This window comes from Macrobrachium nipponense, chromosome 16 (genome assembly GCF_015104395.2).
Source record: "Macrobrachium nipponense isolate FS-2020 chromosome 16, ASM1510439v2, whole genome shotgun sequence".
Classification (NCBI taxonomy): Eukaryota; Metazoa; Arthropoda; class Malacostraca; order Decapoda; family Palaemonidae; genus Macrobrachium; species Macrobrachium nipponense.
Window position 1 is genome coordinate 78,592,710 of NC_087209.1, and position 17,500 is coordinate 78,610,209.

The 17,500-nt window shown below is 34.5% G+C and overlaps 1 protein-coding gene across 1 annotated transcript in view; it reads right to left on the reverse strand.

The window, feature by feature from the left end:
* Positions 1 to 17,500, reverse strand: part of LOC135195841 (synaptotagmin-15-like) — a 682,485-nt gene that overhangs the window by 83,865 nt on the left and 581,120 nt on the right. Inside the window, 1 exon segment of the mRNA XM_064222358.1 lies at positions 16,271 to 16,364. Coding sequence (XP_064078428.1) covers positions 16,271 to 16,364 — 94 coding nt within the window.

The following is a 17,500-nucleotide window of genomic DNA, read 5'->3' on the forward strand; positions in this document are numbered from 1 at the left end:
GCAATAATTTTTAACAAAATGACTCAACCGAATTTTACCATGCCCTTTGGTGCGTTGCTCGCCAGTATAAGCAAAAACGAGAGAGCCGTCATCAGAAAAATAGAGAAGATTCTCTACAAGATTAATAGTGCTGAAGCAGCAATCACTTTTAACAAACTAGTAATAATAATAATAATAATAATAATAATAATAATAATAATAATAATAAAATAATAATAATAATATAATATTTTTTAAAAAAAATGACAGAATGCACAGAATTGATTTTATACAAAATTCTTTCAATTCTCCTTATGATTTGTTTTTCAGCTGTCCAATATTCACCGTGGTTTAGGCCGTCAACGGCATTTCGGGCTGGTGTTATCAAAGGCGACAGGGTATCTGGAACAGAATGGGGGTCGGCAACAGGTATTCAGGTGTGTCTCATAAGTCGGGAACAGGCTGTAGTCGCCAGGGGTCGATCCGGTATTTCTTATCTGGTTTTTCCTCTAGGCGTCTACGTTTCAGCCACCTCGTTTGGCCATCATCGGGACGGGATCGCTGAGTGCAATGGGCAGCTTTGGACTGGTTTACGCTATTAATTGCAATCGGGTGGCTTTAGGAGTCTGGTACCCCACTCTTCATTGCTGCATCAGCTGCATTTAACTTGTAAACAGTCTTCGCTATTTTCTCTAATAACTGCTTCCTCTCTGCTATTACAACTGGCGAGTATTGCACCGATGTGATTCGTCAGGAAGAGTCAATTTCAGGGACATCGTTGCATTAAAATTTATTTATTACACAAAGCAAATAAATAAATAATTCAAGGTACAAGTCAATGTTGGGTTTATAGTGGATTCACATCAACTGTGCATCCAACGTCTAGGGCAGTCCCTCACAACGCTCCTGATTGGCTGTGATAAGCCAATTACAAGGCTGGAAACTCTCAGTCTCTCGGGAGTGTTCTCATAAGCAGGATCTATGTTCCACCTCTCTTGAGGGATACATCTTTTAAAAGTATTCCTCAGTAGAGGTGGAACATACATCCTGCCTATGTGAACGCTCGAGAGTGACTGAGAGTTTCCAGCCCTGTGACTGACTTATCAATAGCCATTCAGGAGCGTCGTAAGGGACTGCCATAGACATCGGATGCACAGTTGATGTAAATCTACTGTAGTCGAATTCTTGTAGTGGCTAACTTTTCTCTCGGTATCATCCGAGTATGATCACGACAGCGGGTCGGAGTAATAATAATGATAATAATAATAAATGATGATATCAGAAAAGATCTTATCTTGTTTTTGAGACATTAGGGGAGACGTGACACAGCCACCCACCTACTGTAGTTTTTAAGATTTGAGGACGGACAGAAAAAGTGTAGAATGACGGACAAATAGCCATGCCAATGGTTTTCTTTTACAGAAAACTAAGAAATGTTTAGATGTAATTTCAATCCAACGGTGATGTTAAAGGCGCAGACACATTAACTGCGAAATGTGCTCCTTTCTTTATGTTGACAACAAGACCGAATAGAAAGGAGGCGATACCCATTATCAGAGGAGGGAAGATAGCGAGACAAGGAACCATTATTTTTATTATTTGTATTATTATCATTATTATTGTTCTTAGGAGGCAGACCGTCTCTCAAGAATACTTTATTAAAAGTAACGGCTACTTCAGCAGCGTTACGCTTGTAGAGATTCTTCGCTATTTTTCGAATAGCGGCTTTTTCAGGACTACTTAGACAGGCTAGTAGAGCGCCCATAGAGGTAATTTTCAAATGCAGGGTCAAGATCAGTGTGTATATGTATATTTTAATTTTTTACAGATAATCTATGATATCATATTCATCAAAGTCATTCTCTCTCTCTCTCTCTCTCTCTCTCTCTCTCTCTAGGCGCCCTGCTAGCCTGTTTAAGTAGTACTAAGAAAGCCGCTATTCGAAAAATAGAGAAGAATCTATTACTATTAATATATAAACAGACGAACCCTATTCACATGGAACAAGCACAATAAAGGGGCCAGTGACTTGAGATTCAAGCTTCAAAAGAATGTTGGTTTGAACCTCCCACCGCAGATCCCACACTGCAGCAGTAACTGTTCAATGATAGAGCCAGTGATTTTTCATCCCTCTGGTAGAGACGCTAATCCGCGACATCTGAGTGGCATGCCACGACACTAACCGCTATACCAGCGGACCAGTAAACAGAAGGATGAAGACGAGAACTGTCATCAAGCTATGTAATCCCAGGATTAACGATTTACTTTCACAGTGCTAATGGATATTACTAATGCGATGGAACAGGTAATGAAATAGTACATAAATATTACAGGAGCAAATTCTTAAGGCTGAAAAGATCCGAAGGAAAAGGAAATATTCAAGGCGAGAGAGAGAGAGAGAGAGAGAGAGAGAGAGAGAGAGAGAGAGAGAGGAAAATTTCACCATCAAAACAAACGTCTGATTTCAGCGACTGTGATTTTGTAGTCTGAAACTTTATGCTTCGGATGAGAAATTATTGGTAGATGAAAGTTGACTTCGTTTTGAAATAAAAGGGATCTGTTCCAGAAAGGAAACTATTTTGTAACGAAATCCTTTCATATTCAGCTTCACAGGTTGCATATATATACCTTCCCACCTATTAAACTTTTTGTTGATAAATTTGAGTAGTAACTACGTGCGGGTGATCTCCATGAAGAATAAAACATCCCCTCCAATATTCTCCAAACACATTATAAATCTTGGCTGTAAAAATCTTTCGAGGAAAGTAGAACAAAGAAATAACGAAGAGAAGGTAACCTTTCAAAAATCAAATCTTTAAATCCTATTTGTGTAGGACTACAGAATGATTCTGGAAAAATAGTTGAATGTTGGCTTCACCGCTCGTTTTGATATCCCTAAATCTGGGTAAAGTCTTTTCAAACTTTACCGAAACCTTTTATCACAAAAGAAAAGCCGCTTGTTTTTCTCCAACTTTCCTTTTACCATCAACTTCCTTTTTTTTTATTTCTTTTATGGCGTTCCCCTGAAAGTTGTCGGAGATCATGTCATTTTTCGACCCTTTTATTTTAGGCAGTTTATTTTGTTGCCCGTGGGAAACTGATGTAGAAGAAATAGTACTTGAAATAGAGCGAAACTTAATCTTTAGATTTTGCGAAAACCTGTCACATCAGTCAACAAATTTCTGTTGGCCAGCAAGGGAAAAAAAATGAGGACTTACTTTCTTGTAGAACAGGATCAAATGACACATCAAATGATTTTTGAAACGCAGAAGAAAGAAGAAAATTCTGTGGTCTGAAAGTGAATGATATTGGGTATTGATAAAATCGGTAGACGTTTGAGCTATAGGCCACTGACTTCTCTCAGTACTTGCTGGACTACGGAGCGTATGGCACCTAGCAGTGATTCCAGGAGCAAGTTCCGGTGCTGGCAAAGTGGAGAAAGTGAAGGCAGATTACGATAAGCAAGCTCTGAAAAGCAGTTGCAATAGTGATAAATAAGGAGTAAAATGAGAAGGAAAGGAATGCCCACGCAATGCTAGATGGATGGAGAAAGGGATGGATGGAAAAAGAAGCCATAATACCCAGGTTTTGTGACGAGGTGAGCAAAACTGAGCTTAATGAAGCGGCGTCTCCAGTAGTGGTCCTACGAACCACTGCTGAGGTGAATAAACGTAGCACCGGAAGTATGGATCGTTTATCAGTCTAAACTTTATGAGGAAAATTTGTATGGTGATAATTTTAATATACTAATTCGAAATAAAAGGACAGATAATTCCATATATACATGTGAAGGGACAAAGCTGTCTGACTGCCTGTCTGTCTGTCTGAATATTTATGAATGAATCATCTTTGATACTGAAAGGGCGTTGATATCATTACGTACGGAAGCACACATATACGCAAACATAAACACATATATATATATATTACATATTATATATATATATAGTATATATATATATATATATATATATTGTATATATATATATATATATATAATATATATATATTTTATATAGATATATATATATAATATATATATATATATATATAAAAATATATATCTATAATATATATATATATATATATATATATAGATATATATATATATATAGTATATATATATATATATATATATATATATATAATCTATATATATATATATATAGATATATATATATATATATATATATATATATATATATATATATATATATATATATATATATATAGATATATATATATATATAATCTATTATTATATATAATAATATATATATAATATATATAGATATATAATATATATATATATATATAATAGAATATAATATAATAATATATAATATATATATATATATATATATATATATATATACATATGTGTGTGTGTGTGTGTATATATATGTGTGTGTGTGTGTGTGTGTATATATGTGTGTGTGTGTGTGTGTGTTTGTGTGTGTAATTATATCTTTAACAATCATGCGTGTGACACACACACACACACACACACACACACTATATATATATATATATATATATATATATATATATATATATATATATATATATAATATATATATATATATATATATATATATATATGTGTGTCGTGTGTGTGTGTGTGTGTCACAGACTCTTCATGCTATATTTACGCTTTCAAATATTATGCCACAAAGATCCCATAATTCCCGATGATATACCTGGTTGTTCTTGAGCTGCGTGAAAAATCTACTCCAGAATAAAACTAAAACCACTCTCACTTATCCCTCTTCGAAATAATGCAGCAACTAGAAAGTGGTGTGATGAAATCCATTTATAGTCGCTTACTGTCGTGAAGTTTCATTTCTCCTCTGAGAGGAAAAGCTCTCTGAAGTAGGTATTAATATCTTTCCTTTAAGGTCAACGGAAGACCTTCTTTACTTCCTGTAGGAAGACAGGAAATGAAACGATATCGTTTTCTTTACTGTGAGGGTCATAACAGTACAAAATTGAGGTTCTGGGGAAGATGTTTTTTTTTTCCTTTAGGTTGATACTTTAAATAATTAACCGCATAAATGAAACAGCTTTTCATTTAATGTAGGTATAAAGTACATCTTTTAAAAACTGAATTCCTTGATTTGGGGAAGACGTTTTTTTCCCTTTAGGTTGATACTTTAAATAGGTAACCGTATAAATGAAACAGGTTTTCATTTAATTTAGGTATAAAGTATATCTTTTAAAAACTGAATTTTTGATTTGGGGTTTTCTGATGCATAAAACCTTAATAGAGGGTAATAGATTGGCGTATCATGGTCCCCCGTCTCGCATTCAAATATATTTTTGACTGAATAAATAAAAAATAGACTTTTTTAAAGGAAATAATGATCCATATCTATGAAATGTCTATATTAATCAGTGAAATGTAAAATATAAAATCGCCCTGTCTGTAATTCACATATATCGCCTAGGCGAATAAAGATTTTTTAAAGGAAATAATGATCCATATTTATGAAATGTCCATAGAAAACAGTGAAGTATAAAATATATAATTATCCTACGTCTGGCATTCAAATATATCGCTTAGCTGAATAAATAGAATAATAAACAATTTTCTTTAGGAAATAATGGTCAATATCTATGAAATGTCGATAAGAATTAGTGAAATATTAAAATACATAATCGTGCTGTGTCTGGGATTCAAATATATCTCTTGGCTGAATAGAGAAAAAAAATATTTTTCAAGGAAATATTGATCCATATCTAAGAAATTTCAATGGAAATCAGTGAAGTATAAAATGTAAAATCGTCCTACGTCTGGCATTCAAATACATCGCGTAGCTGAATAAAGAAAAATAAAAAAGAATTCTCTAGGAAATAATGGTCCATATCTATGAAATGTCCATAGAACTCGGTGAAATATAGAGGGCCCTGGCACTCGCCCCAGGTTGAAATAGTTCACTCCTGGCCTGAGGGTAAAATCACACTCGCAGTTTCGTAATTAAATGAAGCACGTGATAAATCGTGTTAAGGTTCGTGCTGCTGTACTCAGCTGAAATGGTATTCAATGCTGAACGAATGTCATATCCCACTGCTTTTTACTGAACGTGGATGAAGGAAAGGCGAATTTTTGCTGCTTGAAGAAAATGAGGAGAAATTTGGAGTATTATAATTATTATAATAATAACCATTCACAACATAAACCCCTATTCTCAAGGGCCATTGACTTAAAATGCAAGCTTCCTAAGAATATAATGTTCTTTTGAAAGACGTTGCAGAAGAAGACAGTTGTAAATGCAGATGGAAATGATTATTTATTAGAAAAGAAAAAAAACTTAATTTATTGAATTAATAAACAAATAAGTAAAAATATAAATGAATTAGACAAATTCAATGCGAATTGTTGGAGGGTAGAAATGCGTTGCATCTTCGAAGGAACTTTTGAATTTCTAATTGCACAGCATTTATGTATACGTAGTACATATACAGCATTTATGTATACGTAGTACATATACAGAGTTCTCTTTAAATATATATGTACATATACATAACTATGGATTTGCTTCTTCAATCATTTGTTTACTCGTGCTGAGGACAGCACTGGATATATAGGTGGCATAGTCTTACGTATGGAAGCAATGTCAAAATCATGTTGTAGCTTTTATACTTATTGAACACTATAGCTCTTCATAAAAGGTATTCATATTCATGAGTATGAATACTGCAAACTGCTTCAGTAAAAATGGAAGGGAATATCATGACCCTATATCCAATGATATACATAGGGTATATGTATATATATATATATATATATATATATATATATATATATATATATATATATACATATACATATATATATATATATATATATATATATAATATATAGATATATATATATATATATATATTCAGACCACACTTTCAAATGCAGAGAATGTGATAAAACTTGGAATTTTAATGAAGTAATCAATTGAACTCACCGTACTGCATGGTACGAAGTTTATATTGAGCAAAACATGTCACTGGTCCTTCTAAAGATGTTTTATCTTTAGATATATCTTCGTATGACCTGTCCATTAGATTTCTTTGCTTATTACGATGCAATATTTAATAAATTTTTTCATCATTTTATTTTCCTCGAAGAAAAGCTCAGTTTTCTCTTGCGATAAAAACATATGAGAAAAAAAATCAGCAGCGGGAGAAATGATGTCCGGGTCCTATAAATAAACAGCTATGGTAGTTCATATCTAGCTGAAAAGAGAGAGAGAGAGAGAGAGAGAGAGAGAGAGAGAGGGGGGGGGGGGGGGGGGGGGGGGGGGGTTTCGGGGGGGCGAGAGAGAGAGAGAGAGAGAGAGAGAGAGAGACTACATAATTACCTGTCCATTGTCCGTTGAATTCTTGCTATTCATCGCTCTCATCCCTGGAGGTAAGGCTTACAGTAATATTTGAAATACAGACTCCGGAGAAGCAATTCGGAAGAACCTATTGTATCTCGTGATTTCCCTTCGGCATTGTCGATAGATTGTTGATTTCCTCAGGCCTTAAGACCTCGTCAGACTTTTAGAAATCTCAGATTCTACTATATAACAGCAACGGACGGAGAGTAGAGTTTATTTGATGTATGCTACTTAGAAGTGGAATTAATACTTTTAGTTTTTTTGTAAAAGAAAACTTTTGAGATGGCTTTGTCAGTCCGTCTGCACTTTTCTGTCCACTTCAGATCTTAAAAACTACTGAGGATAGAGGGTTGCAAATTAATACGATGATCATCCAACCTCCAGTCTTGAAACATACCAAATTGCAGCCTTCTATTGTTAGTAGTTTTTATTTTATTTAAGGTTAAAATTGACCACGATCGTGCGTCTGGCACCGCTAGTCCAACAACACAAGCTTCCACGGCCGATTGAGAGGATCAATGGCCTTGGCTATGAGTTTTATGCAGCATTATACGTTGTACAGAAAACTCGATGCGGCGAAGTACGGCGCATTTTTTACTTGTTTATTACTGTTACTCATAATGTTATCTAATCATATGTAATAACTTAATGAAGCGACCTCGGTATACATTCCATACATTGCCAGGCATCCTTTGCCTTCGGTGATAGTGTTTTAGAATCGATGCAGTGAATCTAAAACCTGTGACATCGAGAGGCCAATTCAGAATAGATTGACATTGATCGTTTTAACAAGATGTTAAAAGGTTCATTCCCAGTGGAATCGATTTGTAATTTACACTGAACGGTTAAATGTCAAAGGTAAAAGGATCCACAGAGAGAGAGAGAGAGAGAGAGAGAGAGAGAGATGCTTGACTCATTTCTGCTGAATTAATTAATGCGAACTGGGAAAAAAAAGATAAAAAAAGTGATACATTAATTCGAACAGGGAAAAAAAGAGGAAAAAGGAATAATTCGTTGGTTAATGAGTTACAGGATAATGGACTTGATTTAAAAATGACTTCGAAAAGAGTCCCAGAAGGTTATTGATATAAGGCGACTACGGGAGACATTTGCATTTGCATGGAGAGAGAGAGAGAGAGAGAGAGAGAGAGAGAGAGAGAGAGAGAGAGAGAGAGAGAGAGAGAGATAGCTTAGTAAACTTGATTTCATTGCAGAGAGAAGAAAAATAAACTAGTAAATGGTAAAGAAATTGCAAGAGTACGATCTAGAAGAGGTGATTTTCTCAATGTAATTAAGAGACCCCTTAGTCATAGCTGTCATTTCACGCGTCTAATATTTTATATTGTGTCAACGGAGAGAGAGAGAGAGAGAGAGAGAGAGAGAGAGAGAGAGAGAGAGAGAGAGAGAGAGAGTTAACGATACCACAAACCTTACGGTATGTAGGCAAGTGGGTTAAATGACGGTTTGAATTATTATTTAGCCACGGTTCACAGAGTCGTGAATTCGACCCTATTTCATCGGCCGTAGCCGTTGGGTTTTTATCAGCTGCAGATGACAAAGCCCCAAGCTTTTCCACAACGACAATATCAGTCGTCATTTCCGTCTATTTTCTTGTATTCCGCTTATTCATATTTCAGTTGAACGCGAAGCTGGGTTGGTGATGTAATGATATACAAAAGAAGTAGGATACGTAAGATATTATCATAAGGAAATGTGTATTTCCATATTGATTACGATAGTTTCCAAATTGGTTGCTTACCTTCAGTGCTAAGAGTTCGTAGTTTACACTAGGAAGCTCTGTTCAATTCTCAGACCAGCTTATCATACAACCGTCGACCCCAAAATACAACGAATGAGTAGTATCGTCGAGAAAAGACCACAGGACTGACAATCTCAATCCAATATATATAGGTATATATAATATATTATATATAGTATATGTATATATATATATATATATATATATATATATACTATATAAATAAAGATATATGCCATGAAGGAAAAATAAACGAAGGAGGTCTGCAAGATCTTTCGACGTTAAAAGTCCGTTACTGAGCAGAGACTGAGACTGACATACATACAAGAAAAGACAATACAAGAAGATTCGTATAACTGACCGATAGGGATTGTAAAGAGATTAGTACCTAGAATCCAACACACCTGGAAGATAAGAAACCTTCCCAAACCAGCATAAAGAATGGGTGCAATTAAAGGTTTAAGACAATCATCTCAGATACAATTTCAAGACAATTAAAGGATTATAGGTGACAGCTATTCAGAACTTGGTAAACAAAACCATATTCACAATACATGTCAGACATACATTACAACAAAATTAATAACTCTAAGGCAACTGATTTTTATTTAAGTCAGTAATTATATCTTTGAGGTCATTCTTAAACATGTTACATATACAAGGTTCTAAATGAAAAAGGCCACGACTAACATTGAAATTACAATGAAAAGCAAGTTGTATTAAAGCAGATTCTAAAAGATTTCGTGATAAGACATCTCTTGACCTTGCAATTACTGAACTATCAATCCAATTTATTCGGTGGTTGTTTTCACTTAAATGAATGAATAATGCATTAGATTTTTGCCCAGTTTTTACAGAATATTTATGCTGGCTTAGCCTACTTCTAAGCCTTTGCTAGACTGTCCGAGATAAAATGAGGGACAATCCATACATGGAATTTTATATATTATGTTGTTGCTTTCTCTGGGGCCATTTTTTATTAACATTCCTTTTAGTGTGTTATTATAGGAAAGAGCAAGGTTGACATTAAAAGCTTTTAACAATGATTTAATGGTTTAAAATCCGTTAAAATAAGGTAAACTGGGAATGTTCTTAGAATTTTCTTTCTGCGTGTTACTTACAGTATAAAACTTTTTGTGGGCTTTATTATAACAAAGGTCTAATATATGTGAAGTATAGCATGAATCTTTCCCTATTTTTCTTATTTATTCAATTTCTTGATCCAAATATTGTGGACTGACAATTCGCAATGCTCGTAAAAACATAAAGGAAAAAATTGATATTTTTATGTTAAGATGGTGGCCTGAGAAGAAATGAACATAAGTTAAGTTGTTAGTCGGTTTCCTATAAATACTGAATTTACATTGAAATGGTTCTCTATGTATCAAAACGTCTAAGAAAGGGAGGCAATTGTCTTTTTCTAATTCTAGAGTAAACTTAATCGATGGTACCTGAAATCATTTACATCAATACCGACAGGAAGAACAGCTAAACAATCATCAACATAGCGATACCACTTTACAGGAATATGAATGATATTAGGTAAGTAGCGTTTTTCAAAGAATTCCATATACAGGTTTGAGAGTAATGGTGATAAAGGATTTCCCATTGCCATGCCAAAAATTTGTTGATAAAATTCACCATTGAATATAAACTTACAATCACAAATGCACAAACTCGTGAGTGAAATAATGTGACTTATAGGTAGAGGTAATTCATGCTGAGTTAGTTCATTACTAAGATATTCTAAAATGGAGTCTATAGGGACTTTAGTAAAAAGAGAACATACATCAAAACTAACGAATCTATCAGTAGGGCAAAGAGAAATTTTGTTTAATTTATCAACTAAATCTAGAGAATTATATATATAGAATCGGAGATGGTTCCAAATAACGGGGATAAGATCTTAGTGATATATTTCGAAAGTTTATATATATAAATATATATATATATATATATATATATATATATATATAGATATATATATATTATATGAATATATATATATATATATATATATATATATATTATATATATATATATATATATATATATATATTATATATACTATATATATCCATTCAGACATAGTACATTCTACTGAAATGTATGTATCACTTATGGAATGTATTAAATTGGAAATCAACTAGTGTAATAAAATAGATTTTTAAATTTGTTAATCAGAGTCTTTAGTATATTGTGATGCTGTTCTCATTTTTCTTTTATAATACTTTTCATTAATCTCGGTAAAATCTAGCAATTTTTATTTAATTTTTCGTAAGAGACCTTTATACTTATCTCCTCAATACCTCCTTTGAACGTCATGTTGTCCTAATCATGCATCACAAGCAATTAATTTTATCGTTCAAAGTTTTCGTTCTTTTACTTTACAAAGTCTTCAAATACTTGTTATACGTGATGAGATTCATGAATGAATTAATAGGCATATATCTGAATGCTGATGAATAATGTTTCCTAGACAAAACTCTTTCCCTACACACCAAAACTTACATAATACGGACATGTAGTTTCTTTTATGTCAATCTCTGGCCAGTTTCAGATTAAAGGGGGGTCACATGGTCACGTGCCTAACCCCCTCCCCCCAACTTGGATATGAATATCAGAATATTGTTTTCTTTCAATAAGTAGTTAGTAGTAGCAAAAATCTGTTAATTAATGATTATTTCGACAAAAACGACGAACTGTAGAATATCAAAAACAATAACAACAACAACTTCTACTGTGTAGCTACACACACACACACACCCACACACACACACACACACACACACACACATATATATAATATATATATATATATATATATATATATATATATGTGTGTGTGTGTGTGTGTGTGTGTGTGTGTGTGTGTGCATCTGTATACATAAGTATTAATATGTTTATTTGTGCACATGTTATATCATACATACATCCATATATATATATATATATTATATATATATATATATATATATATAGTATATATATATAAATATATATATATATATATATATATATATATATATACATATATAGTATATATATAATAATCATAGGTGCTCCTCCCCCCACATTTAAAGATTTATACATCCGCCTGGTCCCTGTGTATGCATATATAGATTTCTTGACTTATCTCTGAATTCTCACGGAGTGGGCCGAAAAAAAAGTCTCGAACGAAATATAATCCTTTTAATAATGTTATTGGACAGATTAATATCTAGATAGGTATACACCGGGTATTATGTCTCTAAAGATTCTTTAATAGATTTACAAAAACTATTTTGTGATCTTGTTTCAAGGGCATGTTAATCTTCGGGTCGCTAGCGACAGGTCACGCTCATGTATAGAAATTTATTTCTCAGAAGTTAAGAATGAAATTCAAGAAGCTTTTGGGTTATTGTCCTACTTTTAGCGAATTTCGATTGATATTCGAACTTTGGTGTCAAAGACTTTAGGTTCCCAACTGCTAATTAGCTAATATAAACAGTATTTCTCAAATATATATATTACAAGTCAATAGCAAATTTAAAATTAATTTGTTCTGCATTCTTTTTATACCTACTTGCATAGACGACTATTGTCACCAGTAAGCTGCAATAAAAAAATCTTAACTATTGAAGGAGAAGAGGAATATAATCTTCCCTTTCCTTAATTGAGAGTCCTTGTACTAAGTTAAGTATATCCTAGTTTAACCACACAACTGAACTGATTAACAGCTCTCCTGGGGCTGGCCCTAAGGATTAGATATTTTTACGTAGCTAGGAAACAATTGGTTACCTAGCAACGGGACCTTCAGCTTATTGTGGGATACGAACTTATATCCAGAAATGAATTCTTATCACCAGAAATAAATTCCTCTGATTCCACATTGGCAGAACAGGGACTGAAGGTTTATGTGACTGGGTGAGGTCCTCTGCAAACTTTTTAGAAATTCTACATCTGCTTTCCGCTGCTCTCCTATTAGAATCATCATAAACAGCTCTTTTCTTTGGGGAAAGCAGACTCAGAGTAAATGGCAGGATGGAAAAGGACACAGGTAAGAAAGAAGGAGTAAACATTATGAATGGAAAAGTGGGAGCAGATATTGTATATCATTGGCAACAACGGATATAAAAGTGGTAATCAACACGTTCAAAATAACTTTGCAAAAAGGAAAGGTCGAGTACAAAGAACACCAGGCCAGGCCAAACTATTGATTGCCTTCAAGATATAATAAAGGAGGTCAACAAAGGATTCTCTAAATAACCACAGGCAATATGACTTTGTGCCAATAAGATCCGGACAAGTGTCCCATTGGATGTGATGATGATATTCTGAAAAAAATATGTTGAAAAAATGATTAAAATAAGTTACATGTGAGTGATGATTCTAATAGGAGAGCAGCAGGAAACTCCAGTAGGATTTCTAAAAAGGTTACAGAGGACCTAGTCACTCAAATGTTTTTAGTACAACGTCTCTCAGTCAGTTAAAAGTTAAGTATATCTTAGTTTAACCAGACCACTGAGCTGATTAACAGGACTCCTAGGGCTGGCCCGAAGGATTAGATATTTGTACGTGGCTAGGAACCAATTGGTTACCTAAGAACGGGATCTACAGCTTATTGTGGGATCCGAACCACATTATATCGAGAAATTAATTTCTAATCACCAGAAACAAATTCCTCTAATTCCACGTTGGCAGAGCGGGGAATCGATCACGGGACTACCGAATCGGTAGGCGAGCACGTAAACCACTCGTCCAACGAGGAACTGTCTCTCAGTCAGGGTTGGAGTAACTGTGATCTAATTGAAATGTAATTAATTACAGAATTTCCTGTTATCGTAAGTGAAAAGGAAACTATAGTAAGTAATTGTAATTCAATTAATTGCAGGATGATATAATTTGTAATTTAATTGTAGTTATAGAATTGAAGTGGTAAGGGTCGGCCTCTATTTGGAGTGATGTGTTGCTTATAAGACTTACATTTGCTCGTCCAGTTCAAGGATTTGGTCTCTGAACCAAGTTTTTACCTAAATATCTTCAAGCTCCTGTTCAGTTGAAAAAATAATTGACCAGGTCTTTCAGTTATCCGCCATCTCCTAGCTATAGTGTAGGGTCCAGTATTCAATTTTATCATTATTATTTCAGTAGATGACACATATTCACATAGAACAAGCACATAGGGTCCATTGGCTTGAAATTCAAGCTTTCAAAGAATGTCGGTTTCAACCTCTCGCCGCAGAACCCACACGGCAGCAGTAAGTAATCATGATAAAAAGCCAGCGATTTTTCATAGCCTCGGGGAAGACGCGAACCCGGGCATCTGAGTGGCATGCCACGATACTAACCACTTTACCATTTGACCAGCTGATTCAACTTAATCTTTAGACCACAGGTTACTTTTTTTAGATATTGTCTTATTCTCCCCTAATGGTGGTGACCAATAAATTGCCTTTCTTCCAGAGCACTTTTCATTGTCTGGAAGGAGAGAGCCTGATTTCTTCCAGCAGAGCTATATTCCAGCCCCCGCCCCCCAGCAACCAACAGCCCCCCAGCCACAATTTCCGTCAGCACATCCACACATTTACTTTATGAAAGTTGGTAAGCTTCTGATTGTTCTTCTCTTTGACTGTACCTCATCATCTCATACAAACCTTTATTACTTTCTCTTGTAGTTGCCAAGCATCATTTTTTTCCTACGAAAACATATAATAATACGTTATTGCAAATCACTCTTGAAAGAGATGCCATCACTGTATATAAGTCAGTTTTCCAACGAAAAAAATATTATCCAGCAAGTCGTTTAAAAACAACATTTGTGTCATGGTTTCTTTAGAAGAGCTTCGCTATTCATTCAAATAAGTAAGTCTATTTTTTTAAAAATTCACTCGCACATGTACATAACCACGCACAAAAGCAAAAAAAAAAGAAAAAAAAGAAGAATTACGGAAGAATATGCCTTTATATGAAATATAAGTTATTTTTTTAGTATTTTCTCGGGCGTTTTTCGCTTCGAGACGCTGACATTGTTTTATAAAGAATACTGATGCAAAATCTATAAAATCTGTATTTTTCTATTGCAAAATATATTCTAAGAATATATTTTTCTTTTTTTAGGTGATCGAATTAGGAAATTTTGAATTATTTGTTACAAAAAAAGGTGTTTTAGAGCGCTTACTAACAAGGTCATATTTCATCTAATATTTTTTTGTTTGCCAGTTCAAGCGGCCTAAAGGCGAACATTCGATGATGAAAAAAGTGCTTATTCAGGCTTTTTGTCTAAAACTAGTAAGATAGATTGAATGGAAATCATAAAGTTGCTTTGTTCAAGCTAAAAATAAACTTTTAAAAAATGCGAAGACGGAATTCAAATTTTCCTTTAATCAACCATTACTTTTTATGTAACTTTACATTTTTGTTCTGAGGTTCTTTGGTTCTAACAATGAAGGTGTTACTTTGGTTTGTTATACGTTACCTACTCCGAGGTGTAGTTCTAAACACCGTATGGTAAATGTAAAGTATACGGCAGCTCGTAGGTACCGTTTATTTAAATAATTTGTCGACCACACGATATAAAAATGGGTGTACCATATAATACTTTGATCCCCGAGGGGCTAGTACTAAACGGCGTCCCAAGGAGCTCCAGCCATGTTTAGTACGGGGTGCTACGCTAGTACTTAACATGGCGGAAGCTCCTTGTGACGAGGTGTTTAGTACTAGGTGACGAGTAGACAGCGAGCCAAAATGGCACCCAATGAAGAGTCATCTAAATTAATGGCGGAATGACAAGTATGAGAACGCTGGGGTGGATTATGGGAATGTCGCTGCTTGAGAGATTGGAAAATGATGAAATAAGAAGAAGGGTAGGCATAGTAAAGATTACAGAGGTCATAAGAGAGTCGCGAATGAGAAAGTATGGGCATGCGTTGAGGATGGATGACGAGGGGGAAGTGAAGAGTGCTTGGGAGGAATCTGTTAGGGGAAGAAGATCGAGATAGAGACAGAGAATTAGATGGCGAGATAAAGTGAAGGAAGATATGGAGAGAAGAGGTGGCGGATGATGCCTTTGATAGAAGGCAGTGGACAAGGCGCATCAGGCAGCCGACCCCTTAATGCAGGCAAGAGGACAAGTATAGTCATATGAGCCTGTCTGGAAGAGTACACAGATTCTTACCTGGAAGCCGAACGTCTCATCGAATCTAGGATTGCAGGTTTTTTTCCTAATCTTCGTTTGTAGGTATCGTCGCTCATCTGGCATCAAGTATAACCTGAAAGTTAAAGAAATACGAAGTTGAAGAAATAAAACGGATGAATTGAAAAAAAAATCTCGAAGAACAAATCGTCAATGATCTTGGCTATTTGTTTAAAAGTACATTTTTTTAGTTTTCTGTAAAAGAGGACTATTGAGATGGCTATTTGTCTGTCCTTCCGCACTTTTTCAGATCATCCTCAGGGCTTAAGAAATGACTGGGGCTAGAGGGCTGCAAACTGGTATGCTGACCATCCACACTCCAATCATCAAACATACCAAATTGCAGCCCCCTAGCCTCAGTAGTTTTTATTGTATTTTAGGTTAAAATTAGCCATGATCGCCAATAATACACCGGCCACCACCAGGCTGTGGCTGAATGTTTCGTGGGCCGTGACTGAAAGTTTCGTACAGCATTATATGCTGTACAGAAAACTCATTTGCGCCGAAGAGACTTCGGCATATTTTTTTGCAGGATGAATGATCCACCATTCCTGAGGGATACGTCTTTCGCAAGCATCCCTCAGGAGAGGTGGAGCATACATCCTGCCCATATGAACTCTCTCGAGAGACTGAGAGTTTCCAGCCCTTTTATTGGCTTATCAACTAACCATAAAACCTTCTCGAAAATAATCTCATGGTGTTTCTCACACCCGAATAACCAGGTGGGATGTAGAGCTAACCTAACCTAGGGGCATGGCAATACTGAAATACATCTCGGGAAATGCCATCCGGATCAATCTATTTCTCTTAGTCAAAATGCATATTTACTACAACTCCATGCCTTCATATTAATCGTAGAATACTTACATTTTTAAGGTAAATAATCTGCAAATATTTTGTCAGTGGCTTTTCCTCTGGTTCGCTGTTTCGCTTCAACTAAGGTACTTCACATACTATCTATCTATCTGTCTATATATATATATATATATATATATATATATATATATATGCACACATATATATGTATACATGCACACACACACACACACACACACACACACATATATATATATATATATACATACATACATACATACATATATATACATATATTATATATATATATATATATATATATATATATATATATAATATACATATAAAGATATATGCCATGAAGGAAAAATAAACGAATGAGGATCTGCAAGATCT